Source organism: Mauremys mutica, chromosome 3 (assembly GCF_020497125.1).
Source record: "Mauremys mutica isolate MM-2020 ecotype Southern chromosome 3, ASM2049712v1, whole genome shotgun sequence".
In the NCBI taxonomy this organism is placed as follows: domain Eukaryota; kingdom Metazoa; phylum Chordata; order Testudines; family Geoemydidae; genus Mauremys; species Mauremys mutica.
In genome coordinates, this window is record NC_059074.1 from 31551876 (window position 1) to 31576601 (window position 24726).

General features: G+C 43.1%; 1 protein-coding gene across 1 annotated transcript; it reads left to right on the top strand.

Moving 5' to 3' along the window:
- Positions 1-487: 487 nt before the first annotated feature.
- PDIA6 (protein disulfide isomerase family A member 6) lies at positions 488-23655 on the top strand. The gene is made up of 13 exons (XM_045009270.1): positions 488-624; positions 6269-6410; positions 8330-8387; positions 9030-9156; positions 9766-9872; positions 12680-12816; positions 13318-13432; positions 14682-14822; positions 16690-16774; positions 16865-16937; positions 18442-18600; positions 22225-22321; positions 23195-23655. Exons 1-13 carry the CDS (start codon positions 591-593, stop codon positions 23261-23263), a joined length of 1344 nt encoding a protein of 447 aa, XP_044865205.1. The 5' UTR covers positions 488-590; the 3' UTR covers positions 23264-23655.
- The last annotated feature ends 1071 nt before the right edge of the window (positions 23656-24726 follow it).

The following is a 24726-nucleotide window of genomic DNA, read 5'->3' on the forward strand; positions in this document are numbered from 1 at the left end:
CATTTCGTCCTGAGGTGATATGTTCCCAGTCAGTATGGGGATAATTGAAATCCCCCACTATTATTGAGTTATTTATTTTGATAGCCTCTCTATTCTCCGTTAGCATTTCATCCTCACGATCACTGTCCCGGTCAGGTGGTCGATAACAGATCCCTAATTTTATAGTCTTATTAGAGCATGAAATTATTATCCATAGAGATTCTATGGAACATGTGGATTCACTTAAGATTTTTACTTCATTTGATCCTACATTTTCTTTCACACACACACAGCGCCACTGGAGGAGACCAGGGCGGGGAACCCCACGCACTCCTCCAGGCTACAACCTCAGACCCAGCCACGATTCCGCCCGCCATAGGCTCAGGGGGGCCGCCAGGCTCCACCCCCGAACGCTCTCACCCGTGCTGGGAATGACCCGGCCGCCATCTATTGGCTATGCAAATGAGAGAACGGCGGCAGCACCAATGAGCAGCGGCCACGGCTGGGAACGCGGGGCCGCGTGGGCAGGGTGCTGGCGGGGGGAAGCGGATTGTGGCGGCCGGTTGCGGGGAGGGAGGCTCTGCCAGCGGCACCCGGAGCAGCCCAGCGCCATGGGGATGTTCGGCACGAGCCGCCTCTTGCTCGGTAGGCGGCCGGGCGCCGGCGGGAGGGGCCCGCGGTGGGCTGGGGTCGTGCGGGGCTAGAGGCCGGGGTCAGAGGTCTCCGCGGGCTGCGGGGGGCGCTGCCCCGGCAGGGCAGAGACTCCATCGCTGGCCGAGCCCCGTGCTCTGAATGGGGCCGTGAGGCCCTTGGCTCGGCACGAGCCCACCTTGCCTGGGGGCGTAGGGGTGGGGTGAGTGGGTGTCCTGGGGCCCAGGGCGCTGTGAGGCGCGGGAGGCTCGCGGCCGAGTCCGGCCTTCCCTGCTCGGTCGGTGGGTAGCGCCTGCGGCTCGCCCGCGGGAGGGGCCATCGGGGCCCAGAGCGCTGTGTAGCCAGGTTGGGTTTGCCGGGGGGGGCGCGATGGTCCGAGTAGCGGGGACACAAGCTGAGAGGGGAGAAGTGTGTGGATGGGGGTGAAAGTGTGTGAGCCGGAAATGGGGTGAAACTAACTAAAAAAGAAGATAGATTCCGGCTCAAGGAAGAAACCTCCTAATGGGGAGATTTGTTAGGCTGCAGAATAATCTTTCAGGGGAAACAGTAGGAGCCCTAAACAATGAGTCCTTGTGGCACCTTAGAGACCGACACATTTATTTGGGCACACAAATTTGTTAGTCTCTAAGGTGGCACAAGGACTTCTCGTTGTTTTTGCTGATAGGGACTAACACTTTCTCTGAAAGTAGAAGCCCTGTTCCTGAAGACATTTTAAAATTAGGCCTGACAAATAGCCAGAAAGAATCCTGCGCTTGCTCCTGGGGGAATGGGCTACATGAGCCAGTGGTGAGCCCCTTCCACCTCTCATTTGTAGGAACCCAGTTCTGATCTAACTTCGGCCAAGCTCCCGTTGAACAACTGTGGGAGTTCATGGGACTGTTGGACTCTGATTCTAAAAATGGTACTTCTCTGTGTATTTTCTAACCTTACTAAGGTATCCATCTGTAGCAAACCTTATTCTTAGTTGAGTCACACTTTCCAATGGAGGTGTAGAAGACTGTTCTCCATGCATGAAGATGATCATTCCAGGAGATAAGGGTTCAAGTTGTGAGATGTAACATGATTGGGGATGCAAAGGCCAAATCATAGAATATGCTGCATTGTTATGCTACTGGATTCCTGAATTGTAAAAAGTGTTGAGTGTAGGAGATCAAAGCAGCAACTAAATCTAATAAAATGGTGGTAATGGAGACTGCAGGCATCATGTCATAATGGAATCATGTTGATAAATTGTGTCTCTTAACATCTTAAATAATTGCTTGCAACTGTTAGTCTTTGCTCTTGTGTGCTCTGGAGCTATCATCCTAAGTAACATACAGGTGAAGAATTAATGATCACTAGGCTACTGAGTACTAGTGACCACAATGTAAGTAAGTTTTTTGCATAGAAGGATAAGCATTGTGACACACAAGTTTAGAAAGTGAGACTTTTTTTTTTAAAAGGAAGATAATCAAAAATGAGAACTAAATTTCTCAGACTCAGCATATATATCATAAGCACTAAATACATGTATAATACCCCCAACCAAAATAATAATAATAATTACAGGAAGGCAACCAGTATGGATGGTTAAATGGGAAGGTTCAAAATACGGATTCAGATGTGATACTGGAAAATGGAAATCCATTTTGAAACCAATAGAAATGTGCAGTAACTGGCAGGTGAAATGCAAGATGAATAAGAGGGAATGGCCAAAGAGAGACATCCAAATGCAACATAAATATATTGGAAGTGAAAATAAGTGCTGAGATGACGACTCTCTTAACATAGAAAGCAAAGCTGTCTACAGTGTGCACTTTAAAACTATTGCAAAATGATGAAGCATTTGCAGTGGGAGGCGTAGTGGTAAAACACTTGAGATTACCTGTTTGTGGTACAGCCCCACAGTATTTTTCTCCCCCCCTCGTCCCCCCATCCAGGCCTAATTAAATGAATTCTGTTTTACATCTCCAGTGAGTGTCTTGATGCTTTATTTACATGGCTGCACATAACTAGGATCCGACACACCAGTGTGAGACGTTGATCTTTTATCAGAAAGCATAGAGTGTTGATGGGAGGGAAGAAGAAAGGGTAGAGACTAAATAAATTTGTGGCCTTTTATTCACCTCCATTACTCAACCTACCCCTCCAACGCTTTTGCAAGCGTAGATCCCTTAAAATGGGTAGGCAACCTATGGCATGCATGCTGAAGGCAGCACTCAAGCTGATTTTCAGTGGCACTCACACTGCCTAGGTCCTGGCCACAAGTCCGGGGGGTTCTGCATTTTAATTTAATTTTAAATGAAGCTTCTTAAACATTTTAAAAGCCTTATTTATTTTACATACAATAATAGTTTAGTTCTATATTATAGACTTATAGAAAGAGACCTTCTAAAAACGTTAAAATGTATTACTGGCACGTGAAACCTTAAATTAGAGTGAATTTATGAAGATTCGGCACAGCACTTCTGAAAGGTTGCCGACCCCTTCCTTAAAACATTCACAAGTAGTGAGAAATACTGAATAAACAGCACCATGCAGGGCCAGGGTGGAGTTTCTTACCTGTCATGCATGTGCATCAGTTTATGAACTGCACAGTAATCAGACTTATACAAAAATCCTTAGTAAGGGACACGTGAAGTAATCTGCCCTTAGGGAAAATTTCTTCCTTAGCCCTGTCAGTAGTTGGCTTTTGTCATGACAGTGAAGGTTTCTATCTAGCATTTATACTTCTATTCTGTCATAACTGTGGATGTTCTTGTTTTCTGTTTAATTCATTCAAATTGTAAAGCAAATTTTGATTTGACAGCGCTGGAGATCCTTTTATTTTGTATTATGCCCTTTGAGCTTTCCAGGCTTGATTACTGTTTGTGTGAAACTGAGTTTTAACCTTGAATTTTTGCTGAAGACAAATTTCAAATTGCATCCGTGATTGTAGAAGTCGCAAATCACGCTTTTGGTGAGTTCAGTGTCTTCCAGCCTGGGAACAGAAAATGACTTGGTGCAGATTTCATAATGAACTGTGAACAATTTGCTGATTAACAAAAGCTTCTGTTAAATTGGAAGATCCCTTTATGAAAAGGGGGAAAATGGCAGAAATTATTGAATAAAATTCATTGAGCTCTAGTTTTGACTTTATTCTGCCACAAATCTCTTAGGCGATGTAGAGTTACTTCTTGAAAAAAGTCTTGCTGTGATTGTACATACAGTGTATTCAGCTCTGAGGGGAAGTTTTCCTTTTCTCTTAAGAGCAGCTGTACCATGCAGTAAGGCTCTCTCTCACTTTCTCAGTGCCTTACCTCACCCCCAATGGCAGCTGTTACTGTAGGGTCAGCCTGACATGCTGCAAGAGCGATTGTATGTGGGCTGCGTATCACTCCTGAAGTACACTGGTGTGAGTTGATCACCTGTGGGAGGGTAGTATTACTTTTGTCTGGGGGAAGAGGATGAGGGGAAGAAAGACTCTCTAGAACATGAATAAACATACGTACGCTGGTCCAGGTTTACTCCAAAAGAAACTCATAGATTTTAAGGCCAGAATGTACCATTATGAGGCAGTGTGGTCAAGTGGATATCACTGGAATGGGACTCAGGAGAACTGTGCTATATTCCCAGCACTGCCACTGATTTGCTGGGGTCGGAAAGGAACTTTCCTCCAGGTCAGGTTGGCAGAGATCGTGGGGGTGGGTTCGCCTTCCTCTGCAGAGGGGAGCATGGGTCACTTGTTGGTCTGAAGTAGAGTAAAAGGTGTCTCTGTAACTTGAAGTCTGTAAATCAAGATTTGAGGATTTAAGTAACTCAGCCAGAGGTTACGGGCCTATTAGTGGAGTGGGTGGGTGAGGTTCTGTGGCCTGCTATGTGCAGGAGGTCAGACTAGAAGATGATCACAGTGGTCCCTTCTGGTCATAAGGTCTGAGTCTGAGACTATGGGCAAGTTTCTTCACCTCCATGGCTTAGTTTCCCCATCTGTAAAATGGGGATAATGATACTGACTTCCATTGTAAAGCACTTTGAGACCTACTGATGGAAAGCGCTGTGTAAGAGGTGGTATTATTACCTACTCTGACCACCTTTATAATATGGGCCATAGAATTGCATCATCACTAAGGCAGATCTTCCAGAAAAGCAGCCAGTCTTCATCTAAAGACTTCAAGAGATGGAGAATCCACCATTTCCTTTGGTAGTTTGTTCCAATGGTTAATCACCCACATTGTTAAATTCAAACTAGAAACACATCACAAATTTTTATCTGGCTTTAACTTCCAGCCATTGGTTCTTGTTCTGTTTTTCTCTTCTATTTTGAAGAACCTTTTAGTACCTGGTATTTTCTCTTCATGAAGGTATTTAATATATTGTATTCAAGTCTCCTCTTGATCTTTAGATAAGTTTAAACAGATTGAGTTCCTTAAGTCTCTCACTCTTAAGGCATTTTTTCCAGCACTTGAATAATTTTTATGGCTCTTCTCTGCACCCGTCTCCAGTTCAACAAAAAGAGTTGCTCAGCTTTTCACCATGGAAAATCTTCTAGACTTCAAAGGGCCTTTTAGAGTAGGGATGTAAATAGCAGTTAAAAAAAGAACCGTGTAACCGATTTACATTTTATCAGTTACACTGTTAAACGTTTAACTGGGGAACTAAGGGTGCAGGCGGTGTTGTAGCACCCCCATGTTTTACACGGGGCTCTGATCCCGGCCCTCATGCCCAGGGACTCTGCTGACGGCCTTCACCACCCGCTGCCGTGCCCGGGGACTCCGCTGTCAGCCCTGCAGCCGGGGCAGCAGTGGAGTCCTGGGCTCCAGCCGGCAGCAGAGTTTAATCATTAACCGTTAACCAAAAAACGGGTAAGACTGATGCTTATTGGTTAACCGTTAACCTTTTACATCCCTATTTTAGAGGGTTTGTTATTCCAGGAGGTGTGACCCAAAGACTGACTGCTGGTTTGCCTCCTACCAGGTGAGAAACAAAACAATACTATAGGTGCTAGGACTCATCAGTAGCAAGGACAGAGGAGTTCCTTCCTTCCTACCCCTCCTGCTGCTGCTGTTTGGTACTAGTTCCAAATTGAATGTAGCAAGTCTTAGACTCCAAATCAGTGTAACTTGAAATAATTGAACTAAGACATGTGTCCTGTTATCTTGCGGGGAAAAGATCTGATCATTTCTGCCTATGCTGTCCTTGTATCATGTTGTTGGGTAAGGGGTGTGGCCAGCCAACCCTCCATTTTTCCTGAGACCTTTGAGGACATCCTACAGATTTCCTGGGTATGCACATAGAGGTTCTAGCCTGTCTGTACTGTTCCAGGCCTTCAGGTAGTTGCTATGGCCTCCAAACGTGAGCCAAAAATCTTTGAGGGGGTTTGGAGAGGCAGCATAAATTCCAGTAGGTTTGCTGGAAGATGGTGGTATAGAAAGCATCTATCACCTAAACCCATGGAGTCCTGGACCCGTGATCTTTGCAAGGGAAGGTTTCTGCAGGATGTCAAGAAGAGAGATGGGTTGCTGCAATTTCCCTCCCTCTGGCAGATTTGGTGTTCCTGTCTCTTTCTTTCTCCCTACTGCTAAAAGAAAAAGGAGTGGGAGGGGGGTGATTCAGCCATGAATCTAGTACGGCCATTGATATTTTTGATGGGAGTATAATTTGGGTTTGCTTTTTGTTCTAGGAGCTGTGAGCTGCACATTCTTCCTGGCAGCTAACAGCCTATATTCATCCAGTGATGATGTGATAGAGCTAACACCAACAAACTTCAACAACGAAGTCATTCAGAGTGACAGTTTATGGCTGGTAGAATTCTACGCACCATGGTAAGTATCATAGCTAGTCAGAGAATCCTAGCGCATGCTGTCCTGGCAGGTGTGCTTGTAAGAAGGTTGACTAATTTCTATAAACAAAGAACTTCCTGCTCACCCTTGTATCTTGGAGGAATACAAAAGGCAACTTACTAGAAATCCTGGACCAACCATTCACTCTCTAGCACAGATCTTACTTGGGTTTAAATGCTTTTCAGTAGCCTTGTGGCCAGCAAAATAAACCTGGGTTTATAGAACAGCTTGGCAGGAAATAACTAGTCTGGATTGGTAAGGGGTGCATTAGATCCCAGCCTAGATGCTCAAATCTTTTTACATTTATAACTTTCAATACTAACTTCAGTAAAGATAGAAAAATAATTAGGGCTGTCAATCGCTGTTAACTCAAGCGATTAACTCAAAACAAATTAACTCGATTAATTTTATCACAATTGCCGTTTTAATCACACTACATTAATAGAATACCAATTGAAATTTATTATAAATATTTAAGCCTACAATCCACTCAGTCCTACTTTTTGTTCAGTCAGTATCTAAGATAGACAAATTTGTTTACATTTACGGAGATAATGCTGCCTACTTCTTATTTTATGATGACACCTGAAAGTGAGAACAGGCGTTCATATGGCACTGTTGTAGCCGGTGTTGCAAAATATTTACGTGCCAGTTGAGTGCAGTTGTGTAAAAAAATTTTACAGTTGTAAGTTGTACTTTCATGAAAGAGATTGCACTACAGCAGTATTATGAAGTGAATTGAAAAATACTATTTCTTTTGTTTCTTTTCTGCAGTGCAAATATTTGTAATAAAAATAATTTAAAGGGAGCCTTGTACACGTCGTATTCTGTTATAACTGAAATCAATATATTTGAAAATGTAGAAAACATCCCAAAATATTTAAATAAATGACATTCTATTATTGTGTAACAGTGCGATTCAAACTGCGATTAATCACAATTATTTTTTTAATCGTTTGGCAGCCCGAAAAATAATTGATTAGCAGTGTGTTCTAAATGAAGAGTTTCTCTCAGTCCTGTCTTTCCCAGCCTGACCTCGCCATGAGGGCATAAGGCTGAATTTGTGGGTATGATCCCCCTCCCCTCCACCTGCCCAACTTAGCTTGTATTACTATTCTAGGCAAAGCTTTGTCTCCCTCATCTCCTCTATGAAATGTAATAGCAGCATACTAATAAGGGTGAATCACTGTTGGCCTAACACATCCAGGTTCTAATCCATTATAACTAAAGAGCCTGTCGTAAAGTAAACAGCAAAAAAAGGAAAGTCTTCAGGGTTAGCCTGGGGCAAAGCATAATGAAAGTATAAGAAAATGGTAAGATCTCAGTGTATGCTCTTTGCAGAAGAAAATGTCTTTTACACACCAGAAACAGAAGAGTAGCTTACTGAAAACCACAGCTTACCAGAGCATGTGTATACTCTTACAGTTTTCTCTGACATGCCTCTAGTTTTTTTAAGCAGATCTGCACAACTCAGTTATCACCCTTCAATCAGGATTGCTTGGGTGTTCTGCTTCACTGGAAAAACTTCCCTTGCGATTTCCCCTCTCCTTTCCTTAAGGCTTAACAGTACTAGGAAGTCCAAGTTCTTATCATATACAGTTCTCTTGGTGGGTTGGAGCTCACCGTCTCAGTTTGAGGCTAGTTTTTAGATTACCGTTGTCAGCAGGGTAAGAATTCTTTGCAACGTTTGCTCTTCGTTTCTGCAGTGACACAATGATATCAGAACTTGGTATTCTTCCCCCTCACATGGCTAGAACTCCCAACTCCATTGCAAATAGTAAATGATTGATTATACTCATATGCTGGACTCTTGCAGAGTTCAAACTACATTGATTTCGTAGGTATTTTGTGAAATGAAATATGTACCAGCTTGAGCGAAAATAAATTTATTTTTCCAAAAGGTGTGGTCACTGTCAAAGACTAACTCCTGAATGGAAGAAAGCAGCGACAGCATTAAAAGTAAGTTTAAACTTTCCCCACATACATGCAGTGCTTTGGAATTGCAGGGAGATTGGCTTTTGTCAGCTCTCTTAGAGACTTGCAACTAACTTTAGGTCAGTGAAATTGTACTAGCCCTGGAAAAGTAAAATTCTTTAACAGGCAAAATGTCAGGTTTTTCTAGATAATCTGTCAAGGGTTTTTGCTTTTCCTGGTGAACGTCCATTACTGCTTTGGAAGGCTCTTATAGAATCAAAATCTATGGTTTACATGTTTATCATCCAGATTTTTGGCTGAGCAATACTACCCCCCTCCCACCCGCCCCCAATCCTCTGAATTCTTTTAGATCCGAGAACTAGCACAGGTTGGGTGTGTGGTAATAGCTCTGTAAACTGCTGCATACTGGCATTTGTTTCAGTATGGAAAATGTGGACAATGCAGTGATCTGTTGAGCTTAGAATAAATAGCAAATTCATTCTACGTGCTTTTTTTTAAAACAAAAAACATGAATTGATGACTTTGTCTCTCCCATTCCCTACTACTAGGCTGCTATGGCCCCAAACTTCCCCAGTAAATTACTCACTGGTTCTTTCCACCTGACCATTTTGGCTCCTGCTGTCAAATGCATTAAATTACAATGGAAGCTATTTAAAATTTAAATAGGGTGTTGTGAAAGTCGGTGCAGTTGATGCAGATAAGCATCAGTCCCTAGGTGGTCAGTATGGTGTTCGAGGATTTCCAACTATCAAGATATTTGGATCCAACAAGAACAAAGCAGAAGATTACCAGGGTAAGTATTGTCTTTCGTGTGTTGTGTGTCTTTCATGTCTCGTGTGATATGATTGACATGATAGATAAAAAAATTGTAAAATTGCTTATTCCATATCTGCTATCTATAATCTGTAAGGCTGTTTCCTTCACCGGTATTTTTAGTAAAAGTCATGGACAGGTCACGGGCAGTAAACAAAAATGCACAGCCTGTGAGCTGTCCATGACTTGTACTATATATCCCTGACTAAATCTTGGGGGAGAGGGTGTGTGTGCGGCCTAGGACCCCCTCTTGGGGGGGGCGGGGCTGAGGATGAGGGTTTATTAGGGAGGGTATTGGTGTGCTGTCATGGTGGTAGTGACCTATTGCTTGTGGAGTATTGTGTTCAGTGTCAATATTGCCTTGCATGTAACTTCCTTGCTTTTTAACATTTGTAAGGAAATACACTTGAGCAACCTTAGGGCCCAAGTTAGTTGACTCCCAACATACACAAAATGTCAGTAAGGGCCAATCCTGTGCCCACTGAAGCCAACAGGAGCAGGATTGGGCCTTGAATCTAAGCTTGTTAAATAAGGTGCTAATATGATTTTACAGTTCAGCCCTTTACCTCTTTATTCTGCTGTGTCACAGGTGGCAGAACAAGTGACGCGATTGTTGATGCTGCTTTAAGTGCTCTTCGATCACTGGTAAAGGATCGTCTTAGTGGCAGAAGTGGAGGATATAGTTCTGGAAAGCAGGTAGTTCTCAGGGAATGGATAATGCATTATTTTTATTGATGAGTCTTCATGTCTTCTGCAGCAAATCAGAGACTTGTGCTCCAAGATCTGTGTAGCACTTGAGGGTGCAATGGATCACTTTCTGTGTTCATGCTGGTACGACGCTTGCAAAGTGTGTGAAAGAACTTGGGGTATTGGTTAATCTGACTGACAGAAGATGATCTCTTTGGACTGTTTGGCAGCATTCCCAGAAAAGCCACAGGCCTCATTCTTAGGATATGTCTGCATGGCAACCGGAAAGCCTAGGGAGGGAAAATAGGCTTCAGAGCACAAGCCTGAATGTCTACGCAGCTATTTTTAGTGCTGTAACTTTAGTGCTGTCGACCCAGGCTCCGAGACTTGCTGCTGCAGGTTTCTGCTTGCTGCGTAGACATACCCATAAGGTAAGATAAAGTGAATTACATAGTTTAGAAAACAGCCAGGTTGCAGTAACTATTCAGGATGCCTATAAGCCTTTGAGAGGTTCAGTAATTCAACTTGAAGGAACTTTTTTTCCTAACAGTAAAAAAAATCATTTCAGCTGCTGACTTGTAGAAGTGGAATTTTTAGGTATTAGATTACTTTTTCATCTCCACAATGTACTAATGATAAGTATTATAATACAGAGTTATTAATAACTCGAGCAAGTTAAATGCTGATGGCAATCATCAAAAATATGATCAATATTTTATAAGTGGCCTGGTTCTTTAGATTGACACATCCACTGCAGTCAGAGGGAGTAGCTTGGCTAAAGCATTACATAGTGATTTGAATATAAACCTCATTAGGTTAACGGTGAACTAAAATACTTTTTAAAAAGAAACTCAGACACTTGGAGATTCTGAATCCTTAACTGAATGTGTATAGACTAGAGGGACATTGTCAGGAAATTTAGGTTTTACATGCATCTCCCTGAAGGGTTGCAGAACCTAATCTGAACATCCACGTTTCATAAAACCATCTTCACGTCAGTGAAAACAGCTTTGTGCAACTCAAATACTTCACCAGTGCCCTGGTGAGGGAACTGAGGAGGCTCTTGTGGCACAGGACATGGGAGCATTAGGTTCTGGTTTTGGCTCTGCTGTAAGGCTTTCTCTGTGACCTTGGCCAAGTCACTTTGAACCAAACTGTCCTGTCAGAATGCATGGCTGGAGGGGAGGAGACTTGGGCAGATTCCAGCCAAAACTGGCAAGCAGAAAGGCCTGGATGGTGGGGGAAATAAGCCTAACAGCAACAGCCAATGTTGCTATAAGCCCTTCTGCAGGTTTGATGCTCTTTGGGTTCTGAGAGGACTTAGTTGGGCAGGTGAGGGGAGGAGCTGGTTTTGGGCCATTCTGAAGCATCCTCTGACTCTCTGGAAATGTACCATGTAGTATGGGTAGTGATCCTGCTAGTATTTCCTTCCATGGAGCCTCCAGCATGTCCCTAAACCCAGCCATCATCTGGAATCTCCCATTTCTTTCTTTGCTACTGGCTGTGCCAGCATACGGAGAGCTGCTCCACTGCTGGCCTGCAGTAATGCATTAGTTCTTGCCTGCAGCAGATGTGCAAATCTCTGGAGTGCTCAGTGCATCGCTGTGCACAATGGCCTCATGACACCAGGACCTGCAGTCCCCTCCATGAGGAGAGAAGTCCTGCTGTCCCAAAGAGATGAGTAACTGCGGCTACGTCTACACTAGAAACTTCAAAGTGCTGCGAAGTGTGAGTGTGGTCACGCGTGAGCGCTGGGAGAGAGCTCTCCCGGCGCTCCTGGTAATCCACCTCCACAAGGGGAATAGCTCGCTTCCAGCCTGGCCACACTAGCGCTTTAAAGTGCTTAAACTTGCTGCGCTCTGGGGGCTGATTTTTCACACTCCTAAGCCAGCAAGTTAGAGCGCTATAAAATGTAAGTGTGGACAAGCCCTGCATGTGGAGGCTTGTCGCGTTTCTAAGCACTAGTGCAAGAGAGACCTGTGGAAGGGACAACTTGGCCTTCAATCTTTGTCTGTTTCTCCATGTGTTAAATGGGGTTCCTTCATCCCTTCCTCAGAGTTGTATTAAGGCTAAGTTCATTAGTGTTTGCAATTCTGGGGCACATTCCATCTGAGGACCTCAAAGTAGTTAGTTAAATTAATGTGAGAGCCAGAAAGCAAAACATAACCAGGAACGAGACCCAGCTGCTAAGCATTAAGTGCTGCAGAGAATGAATGAGAAAATGTAAACAGAACCGTGAAAAACAAGAACTCTCAAAAAAAAATCATAGGGCAAAAACGCTTGGTACCCAGCTCCCATTTTCAAAAGTGACTGAAGACCATTGATTTTCAACAGGATTTGGGCTCCTCTATGTGCCTAAGTCACTTCTGAAAATATGACTTTGCACCTAACTGATTTAGGAACCTCCTGAAATTTTATATTTAACCTACCAAAGTGGATTAGAACTTTTTTTATGGTCACTTTTTTTAAGCTGACTGTGTCCCTTTATATTCTGCCTGTGAGTCTTCTTTCTAAAAGTGCACCAAAAGGTCTTGAGCCATGAAGATCAGAGTTCTGTTCTTTCCAGAGACGATAGTGTTGCTTCCCATAGGTCTTTAGGAGTTAGCGGCAATCTGTATGCGCTCTGGGTGTTATTGACATGGATAGCTCTAGCGTGGGAAACTCAGATTGGCTAAACTTGGATATTTCTGATAAACCTGTTCTAATTTTGCAAAGAAGTGTGTAGGTGATCACATCTGGGGCTGCTGTGGTGTGGTTATGTGAGGGAGCAATGCAAACGTTCCCCCAGCTTAACTGGTTTTATTTTTGACCTACAGAGTAGCCGAGAAAGTGGAGGCGGGGATAAGAAGGATGTGATTGAACTGACTGACGACAGCTTTGATAAGAATGTTGTGAATAGTGATGACGTTTGGCTGGTAGAGTTTTATGCCCCATGGTGTGGACACTGCAAAAAGTAAGAGAAGCTGTTGGCAATCATTTAAAATTGGTACTCGCTTGTCATTTACAATGTATGTAAGCAGGCTTATTTCGTGAATTGGGACCCTGGCTCTCTTGTTTTATTGGAAGTGGGTCTTGACAATGGTGCAAGTTACTCTTTAACTTGCCTACTCCAGAATTTACATGGGAACCTGTGTCCATCCCCCCCCCCCCCCCCGCAGGTTTTAATTTAGCATTTGTTGGATCCAATCCTGCTTCATTTGAAATCACTGGCAGAATTTCAACTGCCACCAGTGGGAACAAGAACGGGCCCTTTGAAAGTTTCTTATGTTAGGAGAGTCCCAGAATTTGAGACATCCTGAGATATTCCATGTAGTCCTTGAGTCCTTTTCCAGAGCTGCTCCTACTCTGGAGAGAACATACTCCTCCAGGTATAGGCTGTGGGTTGTGGTTTCACTAACTTGCCTCTAAAATGCCAATTTTTACTACTAGTAATTGGCATTATGTTGCTTTCCAGTCTGGAGCCAGAATGGGCAGCTGCTGCCACAGAAGTGAACGAACAAACCAAGGGAAAAGTAAAACTGGCGGCTGTAGATGCTACAGTGAATCAGATGTTAGCCAGCCGGTATGGGGTGAGTGTGCTCTACAGGCTTGAAAATTCCCTCCCTGTGTTTGCAACATCTGTAATAGGTCACGTTCCCAGGTATTACCAGAAGAACTCTCTTACCTCAGCACTTACTAATATTTCTTAGTACTAAGAACTATAAGTATTAAAGGGACTTGAGCAATTCATGGAGAAATTAGTGCTTTTCCCTAATGCTGAGATAAAGTGGAATAAATATAGACGTTGCCATTGAGAAAGTATCTTTACGATTCCTGCAATTTGCTTCCATGAGGTCTGGCATAACTGCGCCCTATAGCAATTTACTAAGTGCCATCCTGAAGTGTGTACCACCTCTGTAAGACTGGCGGGTTTTGTACATGGGTCTGAGTGCAGCTGGTATCTCCAGCTGAAAGAATTCCAAAGGTGTCATGTTAGCTATATAGATGTAGTGAGACCGCAGGCTCAGAACTTGGTGCTTCATTGTCTCTCTGTCCCCCCAGAAAGAAGTTTGCCCTTTTTTTTTAAAGGTATTTAGGCACCTAGTGAGGTTTTCAGATGCACCTAGGCACATAACTCATTGATTTCAATGGATGTGAGGTGTCTAGTTGCTTTTGAAAAACCCACTTGGCTCCTGAGGGCCTGATTTTTAAAATATTACGTGTCCTTCCATATCTCACTAATACTAAAATAGTTTAAGAAGATAGAAAGAAAAAACACCATTGAGTAGCGTGCGGGTGAAGGGTGAATTCAATCTCATTGAAATTCAGCTGGAACTGATAATCCGTTGACAATCAGTGAAGGTACTTGAACAAACTCTTATTAAAAACAAGTTGCTTTTTAAGGTCCATGTGATGTAGAGGTGGCCACAGTTCTTAACAGGGCTCCCTTTCTCCGCTAATAAACTCAGTGTCACTTCATCTTTGCCCTCAGAGGCATGAAGGATTAAGCTGACCCTGCTGATATTTAAATCCATGGTTTTAGGAAGATCTGGTGTCAAAACTTGGACCCTTGATGCACCACAGACGCTGATACTACAATAGCTGATAGTGTTTTTAACATGTATTGACTAACACAATTTTAAATTGTAGCATAGACAAGGAATAACTAACATGCCTTTAAAATGTTTAGGCTGAGGGTGTAGCCCTGCGATATAGTGTGGCGATCCCCTGTCTTGATGCAAAACTCTCCCTCTTTATCTAGAGCACATCATGGTGGTACTCTTGCAACCACTAACATTCTTGTTAATTTGAACTAATAACTTATACATTTTATTGCAGATCCGTGGATTTCCCACAATCAAGATCTTTCAGAAAGGGGAAGACCCTGTTGATTATGATGGTGGAAGAACAAGATCAGATATAGTTGCTCGAGCTCTGGATCTTTTTTCTGAAAGTGCCCCACCACCTGAGCTTCTAGAGGTATCCCTGCTCGGCAAACTTAACTTCTCCGAGCACTTTTCCATCCTGTCTCTTGGGCCCTGCAGTTATTTTTAAGAAAAATAGTGATGGTAAAGAAAATGACCAAAGTGGTGCATGAGCAGAACTATTTTTGGATCAAAAGTACCCCAAGATTGCAACCCATTCCATGGTGTAGCTTTACATCTTTTACCGTGAATAGTACTGCTCATTAAAGAAGCTGGACTGATAGTCCTGAATGTTGAAGACCTTGATCCACGGAATAGATACTGTGAATGTAGCAGCAATACGAGCTATCTTGCCAGTGTATCTAAATCCTCATTTGAAGAGAGGGGGTGACATGAAAGTTTAGAGTCCATTTCCACTAAAACTTGCAGAGACTCTGGTGGTGGCTTTGTCATGCGGACCCAGTTCTGTACACTAAGAACTGGGTGGAAACCACACTCACGTCACTAAGGGCAGGTCTACACTATGGGGGAAAATCGATATAAGATACGCAACTTCAGCTACGTGAATAACGTAGCTGAAGTCGAAGTATCTGATATCGAATTACTTACCGTCCTCACGGCGTGGGATCGACATCCGCTGCTCCCCATGTCGACTCCGCTACTGCCGTTCGCGTTGGTGGAGTTACGGAGTCGACATGAGCACGTTCGGGGATCGATATATCGCGTCTAGATGAGACGCGATATATCGATCCCCGAGAAATCGATTGCTACCCGCCGATACGGCGGGTAGTGAAGACGTACCCTTAGTCTAACAGCAGCCAGCAGTTGATAGCTTCTAGATTTGATTGACATGGACTGGATTTGAACCACTGACTTGGAAGCAAAAATTGACTCCTGTTATGTAGTATGTTTTGCTGCCATTATTTTAACAAGGAGCTCCCACAAACCTTGTGCCTTAGCCTGTGATAAAATCTGTGCACTGAGGTGAAGGACTAGCCAATTGAATAACTTTCCCATTTAAACAAAAACTGACATCACAGAAGCTAATGACACTACTGGGCAAACTTCTACTGAGCTGCACGTTGTAGCAATGTGTTTAGGGTACGTATGGAGAATATTAACATTGCAGCACTATTAACAGTTTATGTAATCTGACACACATACAAGTTTCACCGGGGTTGGGTGCCTGCATCACTTGGGTGCAATTTGATCCATTTCACAGGAAATAAACTGTTGTTCAGAAGTAATAGTTACCTAGCCGGGCATCACACTGCCCTCCTTCTCTCCCCTCCTCCCCCCAATTCATGGTATCTTAGTGGCTGACAAAATTATAACATGTGCACGGACCGCTCTCACCTCCTGGAGATTGGCAGGGGTGGACTAGGCCTTTTTTGTTGTTGACAAACCACAATATGTCTGTCTAATGAGCCTCAAGACTCGAAGTCCCTCTTGGCAGGGAAGATTTAGCAGCATCCCAAGTGGGGTTGGCTCCACCAGAAGCACTGAAGTCACCCTAACTGTTTTCAGTTCTGCACCGCCCCCCTCCTCCCCACATGTTGCTGGTAACCACTTCCCTAGCTTTTATTGTTAGCCTGCTGACAGGCTATTTAAAACTTTATTCCCTATCAGCTGAGTCTCCATTTGATCTCCCCTCACATCTGAATATGCAGCATCAACAGTATTGGTGGGAATATGCATAGGTTTGGGCATAGTGTTTCAGATGAGCATCCTGCTAGTGGACTAGAGGGAGGCTCGCAGTGTCTCTTCTGGCATGTTGCCATGGGGAAAAGTAGTTTTCTTTCTCACTCAAAACAGTTGTCTCTTCAGGTAGGACTAAGTTTGAGACTATGGCTCCTAGCACTGTTAATCACCTGAGTGTTGTGGCATTTTATAATCGGTGATTTCTTGTTTCATTCTCCCAGATTATTGATGAGAATGTTGTGAAGAGTACCTGTGATGCCCACCAGCTCTGTGTCATTGCTGTGTTGCCCCATATTCTTGATACAGGTAGAATAAAAAGAAGAATTTTTCTTTATAATGTCACTTAAGAAAAAAATCGACCTGCCTTAACTTGTTAAAATTCTGTCTGACAAACAGGAGCTGCAGGTAGAAATTCCTACTTGGAAGTCATGTTAAAAATGGCAGACAAATACAAAAAGAAAATGTGGGGGTAAGTGTCATTGCTGGCTTGGCCACTTCTCTTGAAAAAGGGGTGGGGGTATGGAGGACATCAGATGTCCTCGTTAGATTTGGAGAGGTAGTTCCCCTCTATTCTGTAAGATCTCATGTCTATTTTTCTATAGAAATACTTAGATACCTTGCAGAGATGGGCACAGCCTTGCATCTGATGGTGCTATCTTGCAGATAAGCTAAGAGCTTATGGTAATACAAAAAGCCCTGTGAATAAGTCAGTGGATACTTCCTTGTCAACATGATTATTTTTTAAACAGGATCTGTTTAAAAAAAAACAAAAAACCCAACTGGATTTAATCCTTTTTTCACCTTGCTTTCAAATGTGCATTTTGATTACTTAAGGCTAATGCTGTCTAAACATTGAGATTAGATCAAACATATCTCTCAGGTCTGAATGTTGAAAACAATATTTAAGCTGTAACATGTGTCTGGTTTCTTTGGAGCCTTGCTTTGGTAGGCTGGTTTCTTTCTATTGTTGTGTCTGATTATATTTCAGAAGTGCAGGCTCTGTTAATGCCTTGCCTCGCATTCCCACTGTGGGCCAGATGGCATTTTCTTTCTCCTTCTCTCCCTCTTCCTCCATGCTGGGTTGAGCCAGTGCATCTTTCCTTTCCCACCAGCCAGGGAGAGATCTGCTGAGGAGGGTGATGTTGCCTTAGGATTAGCTGTGGACTCCAGGTTGCTGGGCATCACAGGAAGCGTGGGGGAGCATTCTGACATGGCAGCTGCTGGGAAAGAGGCCATAGGAGGGAGAAGGGGTGGCATGACAGACTTGGGGGGAGTGCTGAGACCCTATCAACTCCTGACTGGTCTAATACTTCACTTTCCCTGGAGGACTAGTTAGGGGCAAGAGAAACTGAATTAGCCAACTGGGGAGTGGAAACATCACACTCCCTTTCTCTGCTCAGCAACCTGCCTCAGGTGTGATTTAAGGCTCCAGTTTTTCTTGTTGTGACTTAGCCCACTGTAAGACTTGCCTGCTTAGGTTAAAGCACAGAAATCTGTTGAAATAGAGCAAGTCTGTAACTGTTCAACTGTGCTTAAGCATTGGTTCAGTAACACGGTGCCTGTCTTGTAGGAGCATGTTTATAGCCACTTCTATGGTACAGACTTCAATGGCTGGGCCTCCTTTGGGACCTTGGGCAAGACGTCATTGTTGAAGATTGAAAGGTTTTCCTCACATAGTCAGAGCATGAGTCCACATCACGGCTAGGCCTTACTGACTTGAATAGCAAGAGACTGGAGAGAGATGAGGTTCTCCGTAATAGTGCAGACACCATTGCTACGATGCTACTGATCTGAAACTTTGGAATCTTCCTTAAACTTGATAGGTTTATCTGTGCAGCACTGTGAACAGTGCTACAAAGGCCAAGGATGTTTTTGCTAATGAAAAAGCAGACCTGCCAAAAACTGGTGTAAAAGCAATAATACAGTATTGTCATCAAGGTTCTTTTTTTTTTTTCCTTTCTTTTTTTTTTAAGGTGGCTGTGGACGGAGGCTGGAGCTCAGTCTGAGCTTGAAAACTCATTGGGAATTGGAGGATTTGGGTACCCAGCGATGGCAGCAGTTAATGCACGGAAGATGAAATTTGCCCTCCTGAAAGGATCTTTCAGTGAACAGGGGATTAATGAGTTTCTCAGGTACAAACTGTCTTTTTTTTTAATTTCATTTTTTTTTTAAGTAATTTAAACTGTTCATTTAACTAAGTCTCTGGATCTGTGGAGACAGAACACATTGTACAATGTACATTGGCATCCAGTGTAAATTCATTCAGGAGTGTGGAGCTCTGTTGCTATGTTGTTGGGGTTTTTTTTGTTTTGTTTTAAACTAAAATGTAGGGCTAGGGAGGAGTGTCAGAAAACATAAGAGCCTGATCCTACAGAGGATTTGCAGGATCAGACTGAGCCCTTAAACTGTAAGTTGCCAAATAATCGAAGTAGTTAGCATGGCAGATGGAGATTGTGCTAATAATTCAAGTCCAATGCAGAATTTTCCTTTACTCAGTGTCTGAAGGTAGGTCTGAACCATCACCATTCGTCCTACGTATTACAAATGCACTGCGAAGCAAAAACATCAATGTGGATTTCTGTGCTCCATGTCTCTCCCAGGCACCACTCTTCCTCCCTCCACCAGATTGGGCATGCACTAAGCATGGAAAGGTCAACCACCACTTCAGAAAAAGTTGGTTTTGCACCTGTGACATCCTGGGACAGTGACTTCACCAATATTAGAAGTTAATTTTAATCCAGAGTACTTCACATTGTGATTATGCGCTCTGGGTAGCTTCAGTGAATCAGAAAGTACCGTGAACTTTACTAGCATGAATCCATTGGTTGAGAGCAGCTGAGTTAAGGGATTTGTTGAAATAACTCCTTGTCTCTGATGGAAAATCCGACAACTGCCAACACCAGTGAGTTCATCAGAGTATTCTTTCAAACCAGTTGACACACTGTTAACCCTAGCACTTCTCTGTGACAGTGGCACAGAACAGAATCTGCTGCATAATGTACATACTTACAAATGTTTAGTAGGCTGATTTAGTGGGTTGGTTGGAATCTACCAGAACTTTTTTTCCTCGAAGCAGAAAGATTTAAGTTTATCCCATGAAATTTAAGGCCTACTAAATACAAAAGAAATATCCTCAAAAAGCATATCAGGAAATGTCCATACGTTGATGGTCAGCACTGCTATGACAAATGTCTGTCATTTCTCAAACTTAGTAAGTTCTTGCATGTTTTAAAACAACTTTACTGAGACCTCTACAGGGGCTGTGAATAGTGATGCCAGAGGACAGTCTTCCTAGGGCAGATATCCCACAGTACCATATTGATGGGCCGTATAATTAAAGATTGGTGTTACCTTACCAAAGAGAAGGACTTGCAAAGTAGAAGAGGACATTAACACTTCAGCTCGGGTGTGCTGTGTATAAGGAAAGTAGTACAGTCACAGGAGCTCTAGTTAGCTCGCTTAGTGCAAGCTGAGCATGGAGCTGTAACACTGATGACTTTATGTAATGTGATAGGAAGCCTGTAAACTGTTCAACTGAAATCAGGAAAACAAAGCCTCCGAGGAGGAGAGGAGCAGGAAAACATAGACTTTGATGAGATAATGAAAGGCAACCTCAGAATAAGTGTGAATTTACCACGGAAAAAAATACTGAAAGGAATAATGCTTGCACTCGTTCTGCAGGCTGAATTAGCAGGGCAGGTTGAGATGAATGCAGAAGCTGTTCACACTCTGAGTCACTCTGTAACTGATAAAGATTTAGGCTTCTGACTTGAAGGAGATGAACTTCTGCAGTTGGCAACTAAGTGCCTAATCCAGGATGGCAAAGTAACGTTACTCTCCATCTTAAAGTAAAACCATCATTGCCAGAAACTAGAACATGTAAACCAACTAAGGATTTTGGGCTTGTCTCATCTTTACTTTGTGTGGCACAACTAGGTGATCCGTTATAAAAAGGTGCTTAGAAGCTGACCAGTCATGCTGCTGCATTTGTCAGCTTGTGATGCTTGGGATAGATTGTATCAGAGGGGTAGCCGTGTTAGTCTGGTTCTGTAGAAGCAGCAAAGAATCCTGTGGCACCTTATAGAATCATAGAATTCAAGATCAGAAGGGACCATTATGATCATCTAGTCTGACCTCCTGCAAGATGCAGGCCACATTAGCCGATCTACCCACTCTTTTAGCAAGCGACCCCTGCCCCATGCTTCGGAGGAAGGCGAAAAACCTCCAGGGACACTGCCAATCTGCCCTGGAGGAAAATTCCTTCCCGACCCCAAATATGGCGGTCAGCTGAACCCCGAGCATGCGGGCAAGACTCTCCAGCCATACCCTCTGAAAGAGGTTAAGAATATCATATCATTGACCCAATTTGACCCAATTAAGTACCAGTTTGGCACTTAATTGACCTATTGACTAAGCCCGTTATCCTATTATACCATCTCCTCCATAAACTTATCTAGCTTAATTTTAAAGTCATGGAGGTCCTTCGCCCCTACTGTTTCCCTCGGTAGGCTGTTCCAGTATTGCACTCCCCTGATGGTTAGAAACCTTCGTCTAATTTCAAGCCTAAATTTCCTGACTGACAATTTATATCCGTTTGTCCTCGTGTCTACATTAGCACTGAGCTGAAATAATTCCTCTCCTTCCCTGGTATTTATCCCTCTGATATATTTAAAGAGTGCAATCATATCTCCCCTTATCCTTCTTTTGGTTAAGGAAAACAAACCGAGCTCCTCAAGTCTCCTGTCATACGACATGCCTTCCATTCCTCGGATCATTCTAGTGGCCCTTCTTTGTACCCGTTCCAGTTTTAACTCATCCTTCTTAAACATGGGAGACCAAAACTGCACACAATACTCCAAATGAGGTCTCACCAACGCCTTATATAACGGGACTAGCACTTCCTTATCCCTACTAGAAATACCCCGATGTACAGTTTGGCCAAACTGGACAGTCTCTAAGGAAAAGGATAAATGGACACAAATCAGACATTAGGAATGGCAATATACAAAAACCTGTAGGAGAACACTTCAACCTCCCTGGCCACACAATAGCAGATCTTAAGGTGGCCATCCTACAGCAAAAAAACTTTAGGACCAGACTTCAAAGAGAAACTGCTGAGCTCCAGTTCATCTGCAAATTTGACACCATCAGCTCAGGACTAAACAAAGACTGTGAATGGCTTGCCAATTACAGAACCAGTTTCTCCTCCCTTGGTTTTCACACCTCAACTGCTAGAACAGGGCCTCATCCACCCTGATTGATCTAACCTCGTTATCTCTAGCTTGCTTCTTGCTTGCTTATATATACCTGCCCCAGGAAATCTCCACCACTTGCATCCGAAGAAGTGGGTATTCACCCACGAAAGCTCATGCTGCAAAACGTCTGTTAGTCTATAAGGTGCCACAGGATTCTTTGCTGCTTCTTGGGATAGATTGTTTTTAAAAACAACCTCCCCTGTTTATGGGTTGAATGGGTTCAAGTTTGTTTCTTGGTGTTTATCTTTGGATCTCCCTAAAAATTATTCTTGTCACCTTCAACGTTTTTACCATTCTCTAATGATCTATGAACCTCAAATTAGGGTTATTTGATATTTTGGAATTGGGATCCACTCAAGCTAAACATTCAGTAGCACACCTAATTCCCTATTAAATGTATACAAAGTAATACAGTGTGTTTGAGGTGGATGAGACTGGAAACTTCTTAAATTTTTTTCTTTTTTTCTTTTTTCTTTTCCCCCCTCCCATCCTCTCTCCCAGGGAGCTCTCCTTTGGTCGTGGATCTACTGCACCAGTAGGTGGTGGGGGTTTCCCTAAAATTAACACAGTCGAGCCGTGGGATGGCAAAGATGGTGAGGTAAGAGGCACCACTTTGCTGGTGCATGAACACCTTGTTAGGTTAAAAAGAAATACTGGACAGAGGAACTGAACAGGGTGTAATAACCTCACAACCCCCTGAGGGGTCCTGACCCACTCCCCCCCCCTTGAGAACCTCTGATTTAAATAATAGGAAACCTAACCAGGCCAACCAGATAGCTAGTTATCTGAAGTCATGGACAGTTATACTCTGCCTTGTTAATGTCTTATGTCCTAGTCAATAGTATTCAGTTTCAAACCGTTGAGGCTGAAACCCAGTTTATTGCCAACATGCGGTAATGGGGGATCTTCAGTGTGTGAACTAAAGGAGTAACTACATTATAGCACCTGAAACTTAGATGGGCCTTGACCCTGCAGTATAATGACTTGAAACTCAAAAGTTTCACTTGCATGGGACTTAACTACACAGTTTTCATTGATAATTGAGGCATGCAGTAAATCCTTGATTATATAGGGTTCAGTGGCAAAAGTCTGTTTGTTTGTTTTTTAAAAAAGGCGGGGAGGAGCCAAAGAATCAGTGCTGTGGCTTTGTTTTAATAAGAACTTGGCAATGCTGCACAAGTTCCAACTAAATTCCCTGGTAGAAAGCACCCCAAGAAACATGTATTGTACCAGTCCCAAGCTCAGTTAAGTGGCCACTGGGCTTATGTTGAAATGCACTAAGGGTCTTTCAGTCATGTGAGCATCAACTTTTTCCACTGAAGTGCTATTTAGCTCTCTGTGTACATCCAGACTTAATCTTATTTTGGAAGACACTTCTGTCATCCTCAGCAAGGCATTGATTTTTCAAGTCTCCATATTAGAACAGCATTACAAGCACTGGTGTTCAAAAACTCTGCTTGTGGTTCCACAGCTTCCAGTTGAAGATGACATTGATCTCAGTGATGTGGATCTTGAAGACTGGGATAAAGACGAATTGTGAGATCTTCAGGAAGTTTCTTTTCTTGGGAGGGTTTGGAACATTGTTCACAATCAAATGGATATTCCAGTGGCCTTTTTACAGAGAAGTAGCACTGGGCCAGCCGTCTGCAGCACTGCGACAGTGAACTGTATGCCTCTCAAGAAAACATTGCAAAAATTCTATGAATTGTTGTAACCAGTAAATTTGATTGTATTCTGTGTAACAAATATTTTGAGGACAACATTGATCTTTGATTACAACACCTTGGTTTTTATTTTGTCCATAGAGTGTGTGCTCTTTGAATGTTTCTGGGGGATGTTACTGTAACCAGTTTTAAATGTAATTTTTTTTTCATTCAGATAGAACCTGACCAGCTTCTGTTCCAATTAAAGAATAAAACAAGATATTTTTGACATAGAGTATTAGTCTTGTACAGAGCAACAAACTTGCACACAATTAAAGCTGTCCAGGTTCGGATGACTCTTGCAAAGTGAACAGTGTATATCATAAGGAATGGTGTGTAAGGCTCTTAAACTACCCTGCCACTATAAAACTTATTGACCGTCTTTGCCTGAAGATTAGATCAGGCAATCTTGGTTTAAAATGGTCTTTCTAGTTTTTCCTCCTATTTTCAGGGATTTTCAGTTTCTTGGAAACAACATATCACCTCAAATGGTGATCTTGTCATCTGATAGCTGGGTCGCTGCTTGAATGGGAGATCTCTAGGGAAAATGCAGGCTGGTGAAAAGTGCTGCTGATTTCAGAAAGTGGCAGTTTTCCTCTGAGTTGGTGGTGAGCCAGTGACACCCCCCCCCCCCCCCCGAGTGTGAAGGGTCAATGTGCTGCTGTAGCAACTTTCTCTCTCTGGAGAGAGGCCTAAAACTGATACTGACTGGTCTCATCTCCAGCATCCTGGCCAAATTCCAACTTGGGTGATTATGTTCTGCTGCCTTAAATTTCCTCTGCATTTTCCACTGGATCTGGTATTCTTTGCTTCCCATCTTACACTGTTAAAATACTTAGTGTTTCACCCCAGGGGTGGTTACACTTTGGTGTTTGGCATAATTATTGCTGTTTGTAAAATCAATATTATAAAAACTTAAGGCCAAAGGTATTAAATTATTCTATGGCTGGCCCCCTATTGTATCAATGTCTAGCAAAGTTACTGTACATGGGATTGACCTGTGTGAGATATGGAGATGGCACAATAGTAATTTTACAAATCTACCCCAACCCAATGTTGTCTTTAAAGAGTCTTTCACACTGACAAGTTGATGGAATGTACCAGCTCTGGGTGATGATTTCATGCTGGCCTTCAATAATTAAATTCTAACTAAAGGATCTGGGATAAAAATCCCAGGGTAGTGGAGTACCTATGCTGCCAGGAGAAGCTCTCCTGTCAGCAGAGATTGCATCTCCACTAAGTGCTGCAGTGGCGCAGCTGCATCGGTATAGCTGTGCTGCTGCTGATGCATTTTAAATGT

Bases quoted from the DNA above. Each gene is read 5' to 3' on its own strand.
- PDIA6 (XM_045009270.1), top strand. From the start codon at position 591: ATGGGGATGTTCGGCACGAGCCGCCTCTTGCTCG. The intron at 8,388-9,029 runs GTAAGTTTAAAC...AAATTTAAATAG, and splicing joins AAGCAGCGACAGCATTAAAA to GGTGTTGTGAAAGTCGGTGC. The intron at 9,157-9,765 runs GTAAGTATTGTC...GCTGTGTCACAG, and splicing joins CAAAGCAGAAGATTACCAGG to GTGGCAGAACAAGTGACGCG.